Below are 22,392 nucleotides of genomic sequence, written 5' to 3' on the forward strand. Positions count from 1 at the left end.
AAAAAAAAGTGGTCATATATACAAGTCGGATACAAACAGTTCCAAAACCAAAGATTGACAGAGTGGCAAGAAAAGAAAAACATACTTTTTTATTAAAAACAAAAAGCTCTACAGACCTTTGGACACGAGACATCCATCTTTTACATATTGAGCCCAGTCGTTCTGCAGAAACACCAAACTCCTTGAGGGACTTAAATGACATGCTAACAAATCAAGCTTCAGATCTCGCTCTTCTGAAATCCAACTCAGGGCTTTGGTATGAAACGTTTTATTTTCCCCTGGAGGCTTTCAATGTACAAGTGGTAACAGAAAAATACTCTACTGAAAGAAAAGCCAATCTACTCCGGGAAGGGAAAAGTGGCCCTCTCCCACCCGCTTGTAACAAAAACACAAAAACAGCACCGCGCACCTCTAAACCTCCACGAATCACTGCTGAACAGGCAGAGATTTTGCAGCTCATCTCCTCAGGCGCTTTGGCGATGGTACAGAGAGTAACCTACGGCTTCTTCACCACAGCAGGGGAACAATCACATATTGTTCCCCCATACTGGAGAACACAATTCACCGTTCCTCTGCAGCACAATGGGGTAGGTCAGAGGGATGCATCGCAACTGGGGCTTCATCTGCTAAGGCCACAGCCCTGTCGTTTGACAGCCTATCCAGATCTCCCAGTAGGACTCCAATGCCATTTTGTAGGGGGTCTTTTGATTGCAACTCACTAAAAAAGAAAAACTTTCCCTACAAAAGAGAGGGAAAGAAAAAAATAAAATCTAAAATACAACCCATCGCCACATTACACATGGGATTCAAATAAAGATATACTAAATCACCAGATCAGTCTTGAAGCCTGTTTCCTCGTAATGCAGGGTGTCAATATCCCATTTCAATTGTTTTGGTGGTGAAATCAGAGTAAACCATTTAATCTAAGTGACGGTGGGTTAAAACCAGCGAGTACAAACTGCTAATTGCTTCATAGCATGAACATGACGATCCACTGGCAGCCAATCAAAAGGCAATTTTTTTTCCTTTATATTAAATTTGTCTTACATGGTACCAAAGACTGATCCGGGGCCGTGGATAGCTCAGTGGGTTGAACGGGCACCATTTACAGAGGCTACTGCCCTCATGGAGGTTTGAATCGCCTGTCGCTCTTTGCTGCATATCTTCCTCCCTCTCTCTATACCCATTTCCCGTCTACCTACTTTGAATAAAGGCCACTAGTGCCGAGAAAAAGAAAAAAAACGTTTGAACAAGGCTGTGAATTATTTATTTCCGATGCACAGTTGGACATGTCAACATGGGGTTTAATAGAGGTAAATATTTCTCTTTTTAAAATATATATAAAAATGTTTTTAAAAGCAACCAACAGACTGATGGAGGTGCTTGAGTGAGGCTGAAGGGATGTTCATTACACTGATAATTATTGATGCCAGGCAAGTTGTTAAGCCAAGGTTTTTCAAAAAGAAATCTGAATTGGCCAATAAAATCTTTTAAAATGATTTACCTTCTGGCATTTTTACATTATAAAACAGTAACATGGATACAGGCACAGAGCAATAAAGCCACAAAGTCCTGAATTGTTCATGGTGGGGCGCCAGCCTTTTCTCAAAATCAAAATAATAACTGGGGGCATCAACTGGTTACATTTTTTTTTTTATTGAAAAAATAGAATACTTGAACAATTCAATTCACAGCACTGCCAACAGCCAGCCAGATGAAGATCAAAATAAAGACAACACTGTCTAATAAGATGCCATCTGTTCTCCCTATATTGCCATGACAGAGCGCATTTCTCCTCACAGTGCGTCCCACCTCCTCATTTTTCCTCTGCATTTGACATCTTGGTCAGCTGCAGACTTGCTTCACACTTCTCATTTCTGTCCATGACTTTGTCAGCATATTCTTTCAAAAGCCACCAGTGTTGACTGTACTGATGTGCTGGATACACTGGTTCAATTCATCTTAAGAGTCCCAAGAACAGTCCCGTGAGCGTAAGAATTCGACCCCCCTCATCGCTGACCGCCCCGCGGCGCAGATGCAGCCTGACTGCATGCTGCACATGAGAGCTAATATTGTCCGTTGCTGTATGTAAAAATACAGTTGAAATCAAACCACACATGACGTCAAGGTAATTTCACCAGGCAATGTTTCATTTTTAAAAGAAGTGACCGCTGGTTAGTGTTGCCATTTCAGTCACCAATTCTGAGTAACTTATCTGATAACGGGGAGAAAAAAGGTCTGCAAGAACAGCTATTCAGGAAATGCAGTGGTATTCAAGCAGACCCCCTTGGTAAAATGTAACAATTTTAAAATGGCCACTCATTTAGAGGCAGATTTTGATTGCTTTCTTTAGAGCTACAACTGCTTACCTCTTCCTTGAAAACAAAAGTGCATGGCAATAGAAAAACCACCATGTGTTTCAGTACCCTACACATGTGAAAGTCTGTACCGGTGTCTATGTTACTGATTATGGCACAGTGGCTTGCTATACTTAAACTCAGACACTCGTGGTTTATGCTTCTATGTTGAACCTACAATACATGTCTGTCATAGCAGGGAACCTATACTACAACATCTGCCATATCCTGACATGTAGTTCTCCAGAAATGTCAATATAATAAATAAATGAAGGGGTGTAACGGTACCAGACTCCCATGAGTTTTTTTTACCCCCCGCTAGCAGACGGTCTTCTTCTATGGTTGAGTCAAACAAGTAGCGGAAGCTTGAAGACCCTCCCGTATCTTTAAGGTCTCCTGTTTGGAAACAATTCGGTTTGCCAGGGGGAAAAAAAACACTGAAAAAGACAAGTTGATAAGACGAGAGCCGTGTGCTGACATTGTTTACCATCGGGCATGTTTCTGGAAACACGCCAAACCTCATAACGCATCTGAAACGGCTCCCACGCAAATGTGAATATCGCTGCAGGGACAGAAACCAACCTGGTGTCAACGCAGCTACCTTTGGCATTCCAGCAACTGTTTGCCACTAATTCAGACCGGGCTAAAGCAACAACTAATGCCATTGGTGGTTTTTTTTAAATGGCAGCAGATCTGCGACCACTCTCAGTTGTTGAGAACACAGGTTTTAAAAACGTTTTATATATTTGTTAAATTTGAACAATTATTTATTGGAGGACTTGGTAATAGATCTAAATGGCATTCTATTTTCATTCCTATTATGTATCTCTATACACACACAAACACACACTTTTTTATGTTTCATTTTTATAAGGAAATGTAGAAACCGTTTGCAAAAGCTGAAAATTAAACGAAAAGCAATTTTTATGTTTTGTGTTTCTTTACCTTACTGTGACCTCAAAACCGAGGTACATATCAAACTGGTTTTGTGTACCGTTACACCCTTAATTTTATTTATTATGCATGTATGTATGTATGCATTTATATATAAAAAAAAAAAGGTCTGTTGGTATATAAGCTACATATAAAAAGAAAACAGAGTGACAACAACAGACGAGCATAAACTCCAACATGTAGGTTCCATACATGTGTATAGTTTGCAACTTTTCACAGGATTCACACTACTTTGACAATGTTGTGAATCCTGTGGGGAAAAAAACAAAACAAAACAAAAAAAAAAAAAAAAGACTTAAGATCCTCTATGCATTTAAAGAAAATGTGACTCAGCTCGCAAGCTTGGATAGCACAAGCATGAATGCTATTTATAAGAATCAGAATGTGCCTGTAGCAAATCAGGCACAAGATGCATCAACTGATTAAGTTACCACCAAAAGTGAAACTGATAGTTGACCCAACAGAGATAAGACAGACATATTTGCCTTACTTATTCAGTTAGGCCAGAAAAACTGGGAAACTTTTCAAATTTACCTTCTTAACATGGCGCTTAAACTTTGTTGGGTGTAACACAAGAAATCTCAAGACATTGTGTCTCAATCTTTAAAGTATACCCTGACAGCAAAAGGGGCAAAAGAGTGTTCATAATGGGTTTAAACAAGCTTTGCAAATCCACAGGTAACAAATACGTCTCCACCAGTCATCTTAAATGTAGTCTGTATTGTGATACAGAAAATGTTGACAGACTACTTTTCAAAAATACAATAATCACATCGGTGAGTACTGCAAGACTCTGCTCCCGAAACCAACTGCCAGCCGACAGTCATGAAGATTTTTACTGAGCGTCCATAAACAACCTAGCGATATGGCAGTTCATCATGTTCTGTGACGCCCTGCAGCAGCTGACGAGTCACCCAAAGCCGAAGTCACGGCAGTTGCATGCTTACTTCTGTGGCACCCATAAAAACAGACGATTTATCTGGATAGTGTGTCCTGTTTGTGAGCTCTGACCGTGCAAGTATGCCAGGGACACCTTTGCTGTGGCCATAACAAAATGTCGGCCAATTTGACTGTTTATGTGGATAATTTTGAAAGCTCAGCATGTGTGTTTGGACATTAATCACCAACAAACCATTAGGAATCAAAACAACACAAAAAAAAAAGCTGCGTGATAGTCTGGAGTTTTTCCACTGCTGCCAATGCAAACCATTGCATCTTTTTCAGACAAGACATTAGCAATAATTTTCAACCTCATCACCGATGACAGTCATAGGTTACATCTGTGTCATTGTTCCACACATTTTATTGAGAACCCCAATGTGTTCACGTATTTCATTTGCACCAGATAGGATGGTTATGGTTCAATTTCAGTAGAAAACAAAAGAAACTACATTGTATTGCTTTAACATTTCATAAAAATGTAATAATAATAATAATAATAATGACTTGGATTTTATATGTACAAGCACAAAACATACGTAGATGGGAGCGATTGAAAATATTGATGTACGGAGAAAAGGTGGTAAAGTTTCAACTCAAAACAACTTTCTCCTTCATGTGACTCTGTGGTCACAGCAGGTAAACGCACAAAAAATAAAGTTTGGACAGAATGATGTCCAAGATTTGAACCTACTGCTGTTGTGAGCATCTGTTCGGTGCAGTGGCTGGAGTATTTCAGCATTGTCCCATGCTGAAAGTGATACATGCCCCTCGGTTCATCCTAGTTAAGACCACCACCACAGAATTAACAGGAAAACACCAGGGGAGTTATTCAGATATGACACGCACGTACACACACACAGTTGGCATCTGATTAATGAAAAGCAGGGCATGTCTGAAAGCGTATGTGTTTTTTAGAACTGTAAACCATTTAAAAAGTATATTTTACCTTCAATGTAATAAAACTTGACTGCATGGCTTTAATCAAAAACTAAATCAAACGGGTTTTGCTTTGAACACTTCAGAAAAATATATTATTCTGTTTTGGGTAATGAACTGAAAGGCCCCTTTGCCTCAAGACATTTTGACCATGTCAGCTTCAGACATTTGCCAATACTGTCAAACACAGAAATTAGTTTTTTTTTCCCCCTTTCAGCAACTTAATGTCCATATAACTCTGATTCAATGCAACACAGAAAGCCCTACATTCCTCTTTATCTATTCTCTGAATACGATTTTACAGTGTTGGACTAAAACATCCCAACAGCCTTGAAATTGCAACTAAAAAAGAAATTCAGAATGAGGATTACAGAAGAGCTATTGCAGGACCATTGATCCAAAATTGCTGGCATTCTGAGAAAACATGAGCTTTATTTGACTTCTACACAGTAGATAATGCTTTCCTGCTAACATTTACACAAAAAAACAACAACTCAGAATGGCCTAATTTCATTGTTGCATTCCCCCTGATTGAGACAGACATGTTCAACCATCCTCTGAATGGGCTGCATGTTAACAGATGGCCAACATCTGATGACAAGGCCCATCCCATTAGCCACAGAATTGCACCAAGTGTCCCTGGCAGCTATGAATGACGTTGTTGCAGAAAAGATATGATCTAAAAAGCCCAACTAATTATGAGGAAATGATTTAAATCTTGAGGCTTGCAATCCATTTTTAACAGAAAGAGAAACAATCCACCAAGAAGCATTTGCACCGATGACTCTGAATATGGTTTCGACCCTAATATGCTCAGCCATCCATTACCGCAAACTGTGGTATGAAACATACGATCCGAAATTAATTCAACCTACCCTTGAATATTTTGGTTTCAGTTTATACTCAAATATTTAACACTTGTCCTTTAGCTGTATCTGTTACCAAAGCCGCATTAGCCACCCTATATTAAAAGTAGTGTGTATTGAGGGACTGTCATAAATTACTGCACATGGCACACTTTGGGGGGCTTTAACCAAATCTGTAAAATTCAGACTTGCCATGATAAAATAAAATGTACAATTCACTATACATTAAATGACTCCCCTCACAGCATAGATGCTTTCAACTCAAAAGGAATCCATCACTAGAAGTTTTCCTGTTATTACATGTTCTCAATCCTATCAGCTGAGGCAACACCTGACTTGTTCATGCAACACTTTTTCTTTTCCTTAAAACAAAAACAAATTACAGACCAACCTTTCAGTCAGACACAAAGCACATTTCTGTGACAAGCATCGAGAGTATATTATGTTAACAACTGCAGCTCATTTTACAGGGTTGATCACTGCACTTGTTGTGCAACTGTCAACACTGATATCGTTTGCTCAACCTTCGATCAAACCATCCCACACTGAAGATACAAGACACGATTACAAGAATGTCAAGGCTGCTCTTGATGCTTCAGGGCAGCCCGCCTTGCAATTATGGCCCCAGAAAACTAGCAGTGGGAGCAGAGAAACAGATGACAGTTGAGATCAGGGCCCTCCTCCTGTTGGCCGTCAACATCTGGCTGCATGGCAGTCGCTCATCAAACCACCCACACAGCAAAGATAGCTCACAGAACAGCTGCCCCGAGCAGTTCCCCAGACTTTGTACCAAGGTCTCTCTCTCCAGTGTCAAAACAGGATCCCCATGAAGCTTGGCTTATCAACATAGCACTATGCCTCTGGTGGCTGCCAAGAGGATCACCTTTTAGCCCTGACAATCACTCCGGTTTCAACAACCAGACAGATAAATCAAACTACTATATCAAGATCTGCTTACCACTAGAAATTTTGCTGGCATCAATTTTAAGCTACTGGGTAAAAAAAAAAAAAAAAATCTTAATTAGGTAGATCTCTAAAATGCTAATTTCATTTAACAATGTTTAAAAAAGATGCAGTGTGCAAATATTTGATCCAAGACCCCTGCACATTAATATGTTGTAATTATGAAAAGCTATTTTTCCCCAAATGACAAAACTACTTTCTTATTATCCTTGTAGCAATTAGAGCAGAATGAAATGGTTGCTAAATCAGAAGAAAAAAAAATCAAGAGGTGTCAGTGCAGGATATTTTAAAAGCCATACAATCAGTTTAATCAAAAATAGTTTGAGGAAATGTTTAAATATGTTCCTCAGTCTTGATCTTGCTAAAGTGACATGCTGCACACACACTTTACAAAAGGATATTTATGAAAGTAATTCCTCATTACTATATTTACCCCATTAAAGTCTTAAAAGTAGCCATGGGATAAAATTTCACAGATATAAACTGGTTCAAATGTTAATCATACTCAAAATATTTTGGAATTTCACAATCGATACCTTTAAAAGGCTAATTTTAAAATGATTTGCACTCAGTCAGAAATATCTAACTCAATGGCCCTTATCAGAATGTTTACCTTTAGTAAATAGTAAAATAATGTAAAACAGCTTTAATTATGTTCTATAAATACATCATGCATTTTACTTACCTTTAGTGTCTAAGGGTTTAAGTATTTTTTTTCTCCTCAATATAGATTCCAACACTTGCAAACATTTACATGTTCAATAAAAGGGGATTAGCTCATGCTGCATGGGTCAGGAGTGCTGCTGCGTTCCTCCCCCACACTTGTTTACATGACTTGTCACAAGATTTCCATTAATGGCTCAATAATGTAGGAAGCCACGTGTTTTGTGCCGTTGAGCAAGCAGCAGCAGCAGGCTGCATCCAACATGGACGAGGACAGCGGAGACCAACGTGCTTAAGCTTTAAAAACAACAAAACCTCACATCCCAGACTCTAAAACTAAAAACTCCACCATAAATAAACCCCTAACTTTAAGTGACAACATGATACACATGTGTATATGTTTATAACACCTACCGTTTCGATGTGGCACACTTTAACTTCTCCCCACACTAAACAAGAAGGTGCTGCCGGGCTTATACAGGGTTTATACAGCAATCCTTATGTTAAATTTAAAACCAATGTAATACCTTTTTCACTACCTTCAGATTTTTTTTTAAAAACTGTCACAACATTAAGTGTTAATCACGGACCTTTTAACATTAATACAGATTTTGACCTATAGAACACTATACAGAACAGATTTATACTCATTGATGTTGACCAGATGTTTCACATTTATTTCACTTTGTGAATGACAATCAAATAGACTGATTAAAATGTAAAAGGTAAAAAATAATACTTCTGACAGTGAATTTAACACTTTTAATGGCCTTAAATTTGGCAATTTTCATTTATCACTTTTTAATACTTTTTAAAACCCCGCGGAAACCCTGTTATATAACCACAGCAGCCTCCTCCCCCCAGAAAAATAGGTCAAAAAGACAGTTTAGACAAGTTAAACCAGGTTGTTTTTGTCAACTGATACCGAAACGTGTGAACTCCGGAAGCACATGTCACTGTAGCAGCGCCGCTAACTCTCAACCCCCGCAAAACTGTCCATTTTAGCCACCATCCGCAACAAAGCCGGTAATATTAGACGTTTTCGCCACCTTTTTGTCGGGTTTGTGGAACAAGTTCGGGCGTCAGGTGAGCAGACTCCGTCACTGTTAGCTGTTAGCTCCCCGGCGTGCTAACGCGGCTAACTCGCCCTGGAAAAAAATATGCGTCTGCTTTTTTTTGTTTTTCCTTCTATAAAATAAACGTTTAAATGGGGTTTGTGGTGGGGTTTGGGTTAAGGGGTGGGGGCAAGTGTTGATAGCGGCGTAACCACTTACATCGCGTCGCTGGAAGTCATTAATCGACTCTCGGAGAGAGGCAGGAAATCCAGGCTGTACGTCGAAGTCATGCTGAACAATGAGGAGCCGGAGCAGGTGCAGGGCGGGGGGGGGGGCGGTGTTCCTGCGAGGAGCTGCGGGGAGATACAGAGACGAGCGGCGGTTCCTCCCTGCTTACTGCTCCCTCGTCACCGACTGGAATAAACTCCGGGCGGGAGGACGGAGGACACGAAGAAGAAGAAGAAGCAGGAGAAGGAGGAGAAGAAGAAGAGACCGCGTTTCTGGCGGGGGAGGGGGCGTGGCCTCTGAGGGGGCGTGGCCTCGGCAACATAAGTTCGAAAACACGCCGCTGCAACTCCGCCCACTACAAATAATACGTGGTTATTTTATTTTTTTTTTAATTATTTTATTCTTTTGTTGTTATTTGTATTTTTTAAATAGTATTTATTTTACATTCTTTTGTTATTTTTTGTATATTTTTTTTAAATTTATTTTGTTAATATTTTTTATTTATTTATTTTTTTAAATCTTTTTATTTTTATAATAAACACCTCTGCCCACGTATGTAATTACTGTATGTCCCTATATATGGCCTGTTATTCATATAATTCTATTTATGGCACTGCAGTTTTATTTTATTTTTGTTATTTTTTTATTTTATTTTTTTGTTGTATTTTGTTTAAAACTTTTACATATTTGTTTTGTTATTTTTTATATTTTATCTAATTTTATTTTGTTAATTTTTTTAATCATTTTACATTTTTTATTTTTAATATATGGGGCAGCACAGTGTTATGCGCAAGCCAAGTGCAACTCTGCCCACGTATGTAATTACTGTATGTCCCTATATATGGCCTGTTCTTCATATAATTCTATTTATGGCACTGCACTTTTTATTTTATTTTTTTTTCCTGTCATTTTTTATTTATTTTTTTCATTTTATTTTGTAATTTTTTTTAATTTTTTTTTATTTTTTTAATTTTTAAAAACGTTTTAATAATCTTTTTATCTTTATATGGGGCAGCACGATGTTATGCGCGAGCCAACTGCACCTATTAGGGCCTGTTATTCATATAATTCTATTTATTTTAAAATTTTGGTTATTTTTTATTTTTTTTATATTATTATTCTTTTAAATCTTTTTATCTTTATATGGGGCAGCATTAATAAAGTCGTCTGAATCTGAATCTGAAGGTTTACTGACCTGATTGTAGACTGATTATCTCTTAAGTAAGATCTCTAAAGGCGCTGCTATGATATATGTTACAGAGCGTTTGATGCAGCTGAACCAGGCGTGTATTTTATAATTTTATGTATATTTATAAGGGAACATGCAAAGAAATGAGACATTGCACACATTTCTCAATACTTTTTTTTCTCCTTTTTTCTAACGGTTGGTTTTTGGTAACATCTTGGATAATTTATTTATTTTGTTATGCTCTAAAGGCATAATGAATCACTTTGATATGTTAGAACTATGATAATTAAATATTCATTAAAAAAAAAAACATTAACCACTGTTTAACGGACTCATAAATCAGTAACATGACCAAGCCTGACTCCATTTATTTATTTTAGCCCTAAATATTTGTAAACCTAAAATTGAATTAGTATGTTGTATTTCAAGATCCATTTAAAAGCCCATAGCAAGTGTCTAAAACCTTCATATGCAGGTGGTTTTGCTAAAACCTTGCGTCATTGGTTATGATATGAAGAGACGTTGGTTCACTTAAATATTATTAAAACATGCTGACTCTGATTCTAGTTTAGATTAGTCAGAGACATGAAAAAGAAATTGTGAACCACAGGCTGAATCAATATGTTGTATTTGAAAAGCTTGCCATTTGCTTATTATTCAAAACCTTCATATGTAAGTCGCTGGAAGTAAAAGTAGCAACTCTCCCTAAAAACTGTACATGTGCACAGTGCTCGACTAAATGTTCGGGATTATTTTCATCCACCGATACTGTGGGATGGTGAGAGTGTGGGTGAGTTAGGGATCTTGTGATACCAATTAGAGAGCTTCTGATATGTTTAGTTTAAATATAGTACATATTCTGCATCAAGCTTAGTTTGGTTCCCTGTCGGTTTCCATGTTTTCCCATGACTCTAGGTTACACACCTGGTGTGTTGTTATTAGATTACGGAAAGAAAAGAAAGACTGTTTCATGTCAAAAGTAAAATGTCTAAAATGTAGCTGCTCTTGCTGATCTTGTTGATCCTGCTGATCTTTGGTTTTTCCCCCAGAACCGTAGGTCATATTCCCTTTTGTGCCGGGCTGTTGTTTCTCTGGGGGAGGGGGAGCCTTTCTTTCTTTGTTGTGGTGGACTTGCGGGGCACGGCCTCTGCATGTGTGTGTGTGTGTGTGTGTGTGTGTGTGTGTGTGTGTGTGTGTGTGTGTGTGTGTGTGTGTGTGTGTGTGTGTGTGTGTGTGTGTGTGTGTGTGTGTGTGTGTGTGTGTGTGTGTGTGTTAGGGGGGCCATTGTCAAGTACCTCTTTCCATAGCAGTTGAGACCAGAGTGAAGAGGGAGGGGTGTTAGTCTAATGATCAAACCTTTAATTATGGCTCCGGCAGCTGCATAGTCCAAAAGTATTATTCATAGCGAGTGTTAAGAAACATCTCATTTATGAAATCCGACTTAATCCTTGTATCCATAGCAATTCCAAGGCAGCCTGGCACCAGTGCTGGGCATGCTCTATTGAACAGCGCCTGGAAGAGGTTTGTGAGCATAATGTGATAATGCAAACTATTTTTACCATGCATACAGACAGGCCCACCATGGAGCATGCATCACCATTCAGCTTGAGGCTCTGCTATAAAAAGGCAGTGCAAACCTCTCTGGGGAAATTGTTTTTGTTTTTTTTACCAGAATGGAGGTAAAATACAATCATTTCAACCCATCTGCATCGTCTTTTGACTCAGGTTTGGGCGAAACCTATTGAATTGTTATGCGATTCATTTACAGAGCAGTTCCTGTTTCTTAATTAGATAATGTACAATTCAATACATGCTGGTTATCTGTGCAGTATTTTAGCTCTTTATTACTTGGCATGTATCTGCATTTCTAAAAGATGGTCGGTGGATTGGATTCCACCGCCTCATCCAGTCTAGTCTCTGGCACCTTCTAATACTTAATTCTTAATCTCAGATTATTGCAATTGTAATCCCATTTTAATCCTCCACATGTACTATGCTTTTGTTGTTTACATCAAACATTCTCCCTCCTCTTGCAGTAGAACTGAAGTGCCACTCACCCAGCACCACCACCATCATCATCTTCATCTTCCCACTGCATTTAAACGTGCACCCACTCATGACACACTGCTCAGTGTAAAAATAGGTCAGCTTCAAACCCAGCGACATCAACTTAAAAGCACACTTTTTCTCGGCTCTGCCTTTCAAGGGAGGCAGAGCTATCATTTTCCGAATGGCGACCAGCTGAAGGGCTCTCAAAATGGAGAGAGCAAACTTCATTTGATCTCATTGGTGATTTATAGAGGAAATCTACTCTGTCAAGATGTGGCAAGCATGTACAGCAGAGCCATATCAGACTTAATGCTGTGTTTAATTCATCCATACTCCAGGATGTGTGTCGATCTTCTTGTCTTTTAAAGGTAATTAATATCTTTAGTTGTGTTTGACTGAGTCAGCGGGCTAAGGCCCGTGTTGGAGTCATATTAGTCACACAGGTTTGGCTTGTGCAATCGCAGAGAAATATCTGCATCACTTACACGTTCATCTACCTTTGTTTTATTGATGTTTCCTGCAAACATCTGAACCCTTGAGGAACTTTTAACTCAAGCAAGAGGTACATTTAATGGCAGGGCACTGCCACAGGGGACTGATTCTTCTGTTTTGGTCCATTTTAAAATAAAAATCTCTCTGTCATCATTTTATTATTGTTTTTATACAAGGAAGATTAATTGATTCAAAAGGCTAAACTCCAAATAATCAGACATATGGTTTCCTAATTCCTGCAGCAAAACAAAAAAACAGAAAAACAACCCACTCTGTCATCTATAGAGAGACATCAGAGGAATACTATGCTGCCCACGGGCACATGATGGGGAGGACGCCTCAACTGGAAACAATACATGCTATGACCATATCCAGCCCAAACAAAGAGGCAGTCCAAATACCCGGCTGCTCCACAAAAGCTGGCTCAGATTTGAATGAGGGGGCCAACCCCGACGTACCTCATAGGCAGGTCCTCATTCCTGACCGAGATCCCGGCTGCAGAGGGAGGACAGCGCATGCTGTTGGCATACAGACTCTGCACCAGGGCCAGCTCTGAAGAGTGTTCCAACATTGGTGCTCTGGAAAAATCCAACCAGTGTAACGGACACTTTCTTCTCTTTTTCCTTTTCCTTCTATGTGATTCTGCTGTTTTTCCCTGTCTCCCGCCTACTACCCTTTCTCTTTGGTTTAGTGCAGCAGAGCAGCGCCCACCCCCTTCGCTGACTGGAGTGGCTGAAGTAATCCTCTCTGACAGCTCATCGTGCGCTAATGCATTGTGCTGCCTGCAGCAGCCCACTTTCCACACTGTAAAGTTGTGTCCACAGCAGTGTACTTGTACTAATTGAAATCTATACTTGGAGAACTTCAGAATATTGACAACGTGTACATTTATTGTCACTGTCAACGGAGGAGAAATGAGAGGACATATCAAAACAGATCTCATCTTGGTCCAGTTCTGCTTCTGGGATCATTTTGTGTGGCTTGTGTTTGAATCAATGGTCCAGGGGAACACATTAGTTTGATAGTTCTAGTATCCAGAGGTGTCAAAAGTATTCACATTCATTACTCAGGTAGAAGTATAGATACTAGAGTTTAAAAATACTCCTGTAGAAGTTGAAGTATCAACTCAAGTTTTTTACTCAAGTAAAAGTATAAAAGTACTGGTTTCAAAACTACTTAAAGTATAAAAGTAAAAGTAATGTAAGGGGGAAAAAAGCCATTAAGGACAAAAGCCATTGAAAATGAGTGCATCTTAGTATAATGCAAATATATTAAAGAACCATATATGTGTACTATTGAGCATTAACATGTGTTTCAGAGAGCAGAAGATATGATGACTAGTTGCCAATAAGTATGGTAAAGGTGCAAAAAGTCAAACTTCAGAGGCATGTTATCATTTATCCTAACCTTTATTGGAATGTACATCCAAGTTTAGTTGCAGGAATCTGAGGGCAACGGATGTAAGAACAAAATTGGAAAAGAACATCTGAAACAACCACAACCAAATTCACTCTATCCGGATGGAGCAATTTAACTGGATAGTTTTTTTTTAAAGGCCGAAATGAAATAGAGTAACAAGGCTGTTTTTAAAATGTAAGGAGTAAAAAGTACAGATAATTGCGTGAAAATGTAAGGAGTAAAAGTAAAAAGTCGTCTGAAAAATATTTACTCCAGTGAAGTATAGATAACCAAAATTTCTACTTAAGTAAGGTAACGAAGTATTTGTACTTCGTTACTTGACACCTCTGCTAGTATCCTAAAACTACCATCCTGTTGTCATCATATATGATGTTCTTGCTACTTAATTATATAAATTGCAGATAAACACTGTAACTTCAGCTTAGTTCACTAAAAGGCTGTATATGTCCAACTCTCCCCATCAGCTGGAGAGTTTTCCTGACCATCTTACATCACTGGAGCAATAAAGGATAAAAAGGCCTGCAACAGCATATTATCTGTGTTTATTTGTGATGCAATTCACCTTTTGTTTCAGTGGGTGACAGCTTTAATTGATGAAAGTATTTATAGTCTTCTGCAAAAGTAAGCATCTCCTCTTTTAATCGTATGTTTATGTGTGTGTATGTGCAAAAACTTAGTAAAAGTCATCTGAACAAAATAGGACATAAAAAGAAAATGTTGTTTTTTAGCGTGCCTTTCTTTAATTCCCGCAAAACAAAGCAAAATAAAGTAAGAGTTGAAAAAATGTGGGCAACATTAAGTACCCGTTACTGCTTCTGCAGGATTCAAGGCAAGGCAAGGCATATTTATTTGTACAGCACAATTCAACACAAGGTAATTCAAAGTGCTTTACATCAACATTAAAAGCAGCAAGACACAATTAAACAGTAAATAACAAATAAAATGAAATAAAATGATAATAAAAAAGAGGTAAAATAATAAAAAGCACAAGTTGTTAAAAAGTAAGGGCAGTAGAGGGGAAGATCCACTCAGTGCTGCTAATCACCAGCTCCAGGTGAAAGATCATCAGCACGTGAGCAGACCTGCACAAAGTTTAGGCATCAACCCAAAGCAGAAGTTTGGAGACAAAGGGGACTTGATTGAGCTTCTTTACCACCAGAACACAAGAATCAAGAGAGCAATAACCAAAGATGCAACACAAAGTCACATCTTAGAATAGAATAGAATAGAATGTCTTTATTGTCATTTGTACAGGTACAACGGAATTTGATGCGATCTTCTTTAAGGTGCATGGTTTAAAAAATAGATATATTAAAATAACAACAACTATAAAAATAAATAATCTCTAAAAGGACACAAACAGGAAGACAACATACAGTATTCACATTTGGCAGGTATTGCACGATTCTATGGCAGGTATTGCTCGGTTCAGTCAGTATTGCACATGGAAAAAGTCAGTTTGAGTATTTAGCAGTATTGAGTGTAGTTATGGCCCTGGAATAGAAACTGTTCTTGAGTCTGTTTGTGCGTGATTTCAGTGTTCTGAAACGTCTGCCTGATGGCAACAGTTCAAAGAGTGAGTCTCCGGGGTGAGATGGGTCCTTGATGATTTTCCTGACATTCCTGAGACACTGGGTGTACAGCTTCTCCAGGGAGGGGAGAGTGCAGCCGATTAATTTTTGGGCCGTGGTGACGACCCTCTGGAGTGCCTTCTTATTTGCCACTGTGCAGCTGGAGAACCACACACATATGCAATAAGTGAGGATGCTCATTATGGAGCAGCGATAAAAGGACACCAGCAGTTGTTGTTGATTTAGATGATGGTTTCTGAGAATTCTCAGAAAGTACAGTCTCTGCTGTGCCTTTTTGATGATGGTGGTGGTGTTGACACTCCAGGTCAGGTTGTCCTCTATTTCCACGCACAGAAACCGGAAGCTGGAAACCATCTCCACACAGACCCTGTTGATGAACAGAGGCTGAATGACTGTCTTTTTCCGTCTGTGTCTGTTCCGTCTATGATCAGCTCCTTAGTTTTTGCAGTGTTCAGGATCAGGTTGTTCTCTGAACACCACAGTGCCAGCTGTTCCACTTCGCCCCTGGAAGCAGACCAATCCCCCCGGAGATGAGTCCTACCACAGTGGTGTCGTCCGCAAACTTTACAATACTGTTTCTGGAGGGGGCAGGAGCGCAGTCATGGGTGTAGAGTGTGTAGAGTAGGGGACTCAGCACTCAGCCCTGAGGTGCACCGGTGTTGAGACTGAGTGCTGAGGAGATGTGGGGGCCTACTCTCACCCTCTGGGAGCCATCAGACAGGAAGTCCTTGACCCAGCTGCAGATGGAGTGTGGTATTCCCAGTTCTGACAGTTTGATCACCAGTCTGTCTGGTAGGATGTTTTACTGTAAACGCGGAGCTGAAGTCCACAAACAGTAGCCGAGCATAGCTCCCCTGCTGCTCCAGATGGGACAAAGCAGAGTGGAGAGCTGTGGCTATGGCGTCCTCCGTGGACCTGTTAGTTCTGTAGGCGAACTGATGAAGGTCAAACCTGGGCGGGAGATATGAGATGATGTGGGTCCGGATCAGTTTCTCAAAGCACTTTGTGATGACAGGTGTGAGTGCTGCAGGACGGTAATCATTCAGACTGCTGATGGAGTTCTTTTTCGGGAGTGGGACGATTGTGGACGACTTCAGGCAGGGAGGGACGGCTGCTCGAGACAGGGACTGGTTGAAGATCTTGGTGAAGAATCCCGCCAGCTGATTTGCACAGTCTCTCAGCACCTGTCCCGAGACGCCGTCGGGTCCCGCAGCTTTCCTCGGGTTCCTCAGCGTGCGCCGTACCTCGTGCTCCTCCACAGCGAAGGTGAAGCTGCTGTGGGCTGGCACTGCTTGAACACATGATGCTTTGCACGTGTCAGTAACTCTTCACTAATAGATTCCAATATCATTCTCGATACGTTCTTTATTATTTTTGAGATATCAAAGGAGCATGAGGCTCCTTTTAAGAAATGAGACTCATTAGCGCCACCCTTCGCTACGACGGCCGTTGGGGGTACTACAGCCAACAGTGAAGCCGGCACGGGAGAACGGGGAGAACGTGCATGCAGCGTCATGTGACGTCACATCCGCAGCCCAGCGCGGGAAATTCGGCACAATTGCAGCACATTTTGCAGCACACAGCCTGTTCAAGGCAACGGAGAGATACACTAGAGGGCTCATTCTTTTTGGTTTGGAACACTTCATCTGACATTATTACTAGAAAACTTAAAACATATACGAATTTTTTTCATAAATCCTGCCTCAATCCTGCCTCATGCTCCTTTAAAAAGACATTATGAAGTAAAAATTAGGGTAAACCTTCATTAGGGACAAAAACACCAAGAATGAAAGCAGTTTTTGTTGATGATGGAATATGTGGTTGGGGGCAACAACAAAAAAACAATTTTAAACCTCTGACAAGACTCAAACATGTCCTTCCTCAGTCTTCTTTCCATGAATGCAAAAGGAGGAGAGTTCATGGCCTCCACTTCTAACACTCAACTACTTTGTCATAAATAACTAAGTACTGATCTTCTGTGCAAGCAGAGGCCATGAACTCTCCTTTTCTCACGTCTGTAGTTTGCACAACAATCACTAGTCGAACTTGACAGATTTAAAACAAGTCGGCAGCAGGATGGAGATACCTGTGCAGTCCATTTCATTCTGCTTCTGTACACAAAATAAAATACAAAATGACTTTAGTTTTCTGCAAGAATCCTATTCACACCATCACTTAAATGGAGTGCCAATTTTGTCTTATCAGAGGCTTAAAACAGCAATTTATTTTGCTCATGTTAATTGTTATCTTGCTCCAGTGGCTTTTTTTAAAACTCAAAACTGCTGCGATTCATTTAGTTTTGGTCCTTAACAAAGCTGTAAACTCCTTACCGTCTAATAAAAGGCTCAGGGTCACTTTAACACCTGAATGTCCTTTCAGCACACTGTGCAGCAAGAACAGATCGTTATTAAATAAAGATGATGCCCCAAATGTTGGCTATTATAGGTTACACACAGTCTACATTGGGACTGACACACTTGCCAGTGAATGAAAGTTAATTTGATGTGGGCCTGGACTACGGCCACAGGCAACCATCCCAGAGCATAAAGGACATGTGCCTGCTTGTAATTGCACCGAAAGATAGTTAGGATTACATTCAAATGTGCTGGAAAGGCTTCCTCATTTGCATGGGTGGGGAGCTGATTTGCTTGTGTTCTGAGCCGTGCAGGCGGGATTGTGAAGACCGCCCAGCAGACACGAAGCTGCACGAGAAAACCTATTCTTCTGCCACTTCTGCTTCGAAAACCCAAAAGCCATTTATCACAATATCATTTTCACAAAACCCAAGAGGAGCCGCAAGTAGGTCTCGGCCTCCCAAAGGTGCTGCGTCCCATTAGAGTCATGTGACATTAAGTAGGAAAGTCGTTTGAAACAGGGTCACTCAAGAGCGCGCTGGTATCGCTGCTGAGGAGACCATCATGAAGAGAATCCTCTTGTAGCGATTATCATGGCACAGAAACCCTCCTTATTTCAGCCCTGCTCCGTCTGCTGTCATAAATATTTTAAACGCTGATGTTGAAATCCAGTTTTTTTCCCCCCCGAAGATGTGTTGCTGCTTAGCATGACTGTCAGAGCCACAGGCCTCATGCTGCACTCAGAATAACCAAAAGACTGGCTGCTCTGATCTATCAACACGCGAAAGAGAGAATGAGAGAGAGAGAGAGAGCACTTGAAAGGTTCAAGATGATAATGTTTTTGCGAGCTAATCCTTCACAGATGAGAAGAGCTTGCAAAGATAAAACTACAGCGTACAGGAACGACCCATAAAATGCTTCTGCAGCACAATGAACCTGGAAAGGCCAACACATTTAGGATTTATAGCTGTAAGAAACGTCCATTTCCTGCTCACATTTACTGCAACGTGAAAGGGAGTGTTGGTGGGTTTCGGTGCACGCTGTGGCTGAAAAACAAAATGCACTCATGCCTGCAGTGAAATAAGTCAAAAATAGCGCATGTTTTGAGTACTGCAGGTGTACTCGTGATGAGCGAAAGCCTTTCGCTTTTTGCCACTTGTGGTGCTCCCTCGGGACTGTTTGCATAGACAAATACCGTCTGTGTTTTGGTGGGTTAAAACTGAAACTGTCACAGCTCCGTAAACATAATCAGTAGAGTGTGTCGAAGCCAAATGCGTTTCGCACGAGTTTTAACGCTGAAAATAAAATAAAAAGCGCTGAACTGAATTGATATCTGGTTAATAAGCTGGTTAATAAGTATCGTGAGCAGCTCTGGCACGGCCTTGCATATGGACTGTAGTTGGAGGTTGGACACGGTGATAAAGTTTTTAAATCAGAAGACATAAACATACTTTTTATGTCGGACATGCAAGATCTCTATCTTTACAGGCATATAGACAGGGAAATTTACGATCCAGCAGATGTTAGCAAGTAACTTTGAGTGCAGGAGATCTGACACCAGCTTGCGGGATTTAAAAGGGAGCCTGACACCCACAACCACGAGTGGAGTTTGCACTTGCACGCTCGCAAGAGGATCCAACCTCTGAAGGTCTTGGCATTTTAATTCATGCATTGCCTCTCAGTACCTTTAGGCTACGACTGAATCTATTTCCGAGTAATTAATAACTCAAGTGCTGTTCCTGACTCAGTATACTCCACATCCCCCACAGCTTCTTTGTTAGGCGAGGCTCCATGACATCTTGCACGAGTGGATGCAGTGCATATGATTAAATAGTTACAGCAAACTGAAATGTCACCGCACTTTGCATGGCAGGAAGAAGTCCCTTTACTTCCCCTTTTTTATGGTCGCACATCCTTTTTTTCCCCACTTCCTGTTTATATCTGAATTGTCAGAAGACACTCAGTAGATTTCCACGAGAATCATATGTCGGTAAAAAATGTATTTCAAGAGAAAGAACTGAACAAGTAAAAGTGTTTTTTCATGAATTCACAAAAGAATGAAGACGCAGTGCTTTCTCTGTGCAGAACGAACCATCATCCACCTCCAGTTTAAAGGAACACTGGAGATAAAACAAGTCTCTGCTTGTTGTCAGGTACAGAGTGTAAAGTTTAGTTAGGGACATGAACAATGTCAATTGAAGTTTCGAGTGAGAAAAGAATATGTGCTTGCAGGAAAATGACAAAAAAATGTTAACCCTGAGGGCAAATAACCCTATTTCAAATTAAATCTGTATTTTAAGCCTCTGACAAGACTGAAAAATGTAATTCCACTTATGTGACAGTGTGGGTGGGGTCCCTGCAGACCAACCCAGGTCATTTTAACCGTGTTCATACAGATATCGTTGTCTCTTTGTTGTTATCTTGTTATAAGTCAGTGAAAGTCACCGCGTCTGCTTCTGACACTCACCTTTTTGGTCATTTGCCAGTTCTATGACAGCAGAGATCACGGGCGTTCATCTTTCAGTGTCTTTTGACAGTAGCTGCACAATATTGGGTACTCAACCTTTACAAAGGTATCAGTCCCTGGTCAGAGATTCCTGTACAACATGTCCGTTCATACAGTTTATTTTACACATACAATGTCAAAAAAGACTCCGGATTGTCTGTAATGACAGACTGAAGAACTGATTTAACTCCAGAATATTCCTTCAAGATACCTGAGAGCCAAAGTAATACTTATTGAGGATCTATACCAGGGGTCGGCAACCCGCGGCTCTAGAGCCGCATGCGGCTCTTTAGCGCCGCCCTAGTGGCTCCTGGAGCTTTTTCAAAAATGTTTGACCTTCTTTTATTTCTTTTTTTCTCTTTTTCTCTTTTTGTTCCTTTTTTTCTCTTTTTTTCTTCTCTTTTTTCTTCTTTTTTTCCTTTTTTTCTCTTTTTTTCTTTTTCCTTTCCTTTTTTATCTCGACATTCCAACTTTTTTCTCAACATTTTGACTTTTTTCTCGACACTTCGCCTTTCACCATTTGCTTTCATTCTAAGGCTTATACAAGACTTTGAATTTTTTGCGGCTCCAGACATATTTGTTTTTTGTGTTTTTGGTCCAATATGGCTCTTTCGAAATTTTGGGTTGCCGACCCCTGATCTATACTGTGGGCCTCTCAGACGGCGCTGACAAAATAATACATTAGCGATTGGGTTTGTCTTAGATCTATTAAGGGCTGAACACAAATAGGCTTTAATAAAGATAAGAAAAGTCCAAACCTTAAACTTTGTTATGTAGTTTAAAGGATTGTTTTTCAGTTTTTCATTAAAAGCTCATACAACCGTCTCCATTCACCACGTTCCTGGGTTAAATAATAGATTCCTAAGTAGTCTTCATCAATAATTCAATGGCTTTGCTCTAAAATAGAATTCTGATGTGCTAAAATATCAATAACCAGACTTGTTAAGTAAGACAGCACTGAGCTGCTGACCGCAAGAGATGTACACAGAAGAGCCACAAGCAAAGCTGATGAAGACCTCTAGGAAGTGAGCATTGTGCTCTCGGTTCTCCTGCGAGCGTCACCCGGGTCCATTTCACTTCAAAGAATGGAAAAACTGAGATCAGACATGGAAGGCGCGCATCGTAAAATGTTGACCGATAACTCAGGGAAACTTGTTTTACTACATGACAGAGTGTTTTCTTTCAGTGGAGACCTGTCCTGATAACTTCTGAGAAGCAGTAAAGTGTATTTATAGGGTATCTCGTAAAGGATGACACTTTAACGCTGTGTGCGCAATACTGGGGGAAATTGTATTCTTCAGGGTTCATGTTATTACTGGGCCAACGCAACGCTCCAAAACCCCTGTAAAAGAGATATCCTTGTTGGAGCAGTAGGACTTAAAAAAAAAAAAAAAGGAAGTGCTATTCACATGTCATTTGGATCAAATTTTGTAACAAAAAATGATGACGAGAGATTTTTGGATTTGTGACCAAAATAACCAACAACATCCAGTCGTGTCAAGTAGTCTGTCCGTTCTTGAGCAACTGGAAATGGTAACCGCAACCCTCCCAAAGAGGAGCCTTGTTGCTCCTCACGGGACATTTCCTACCTGAGTGGTATCCAGATGCTCACAATAGGATTTTAGTCGGGTGAGGGAGGGGCGTGGTCACACACTGGTGTAGACTCTCGGTCGTCAAGGTCATGGAGACCCTCAAAGGCTTGAATAAGGGCAACTGGACTCCCTTTTCAACTTACAGTGGACAAATCACGTAATGGACCACAGGACGGGCGTGGAGGTCAGAGATTTGCATGTGACTCGAGCCCCAAGCTGTTGAGATCGAAGCTCC

At 40.2% G+C, this 22,392-nt stretch overlaps 1 protein-coding gene across 4 annotated transcripts in view; it reads right to left on the reverse strand.

Annotated features, from left to right (window-relative positions):
• The window catches only part of LOC133443781 (CUGBP Elav-like family member 2), a 43,551-nt gene extending 30,181 nt beyond the window's left edge, over window positions 1-13,370 (reverse strand). For 2 of the 4 annotated variants that reach the window (XR_009782691.1, XM_061720999.1), the window contains exon 1: window positions 13,153-13,370. Coding sequence is in view for 3 of the 4 variants with exons in the window: in XM_061720999.1 (XP_061576983.1) it covers window positions 13,153-13,265 (113 nt within the window). In the remaining variant the exon portion in view is untranslated. Of the gene's footprint in view, window positions 1-8,955; window positions 9,220-13,152 lie in introns of those variants that run through there. The other 2 variants (XM_061721001.1, XM_061721000.1) reach the window with 2 other exon arrangements.
• Window positions 13,371-22,392: the final 9,022 nt, after the last annotated feature.

The sequence above is a fragment of the Cololabis saira genome, chromosome 5, assembly GCF_033807715.1.
Source record: "Cololabis saira isolate AMF1-May2022 chromosome 5, fColSai1.1, whole genome shotgun sequence".
In the NCBI taxonomy this organism is placed as follows: domain Eukaryota; kingdom Metazoa; phylum Chordata; class Actinopteri; order Beloniformes; family Belonidae; genus Cololabis; species Cololabis saira.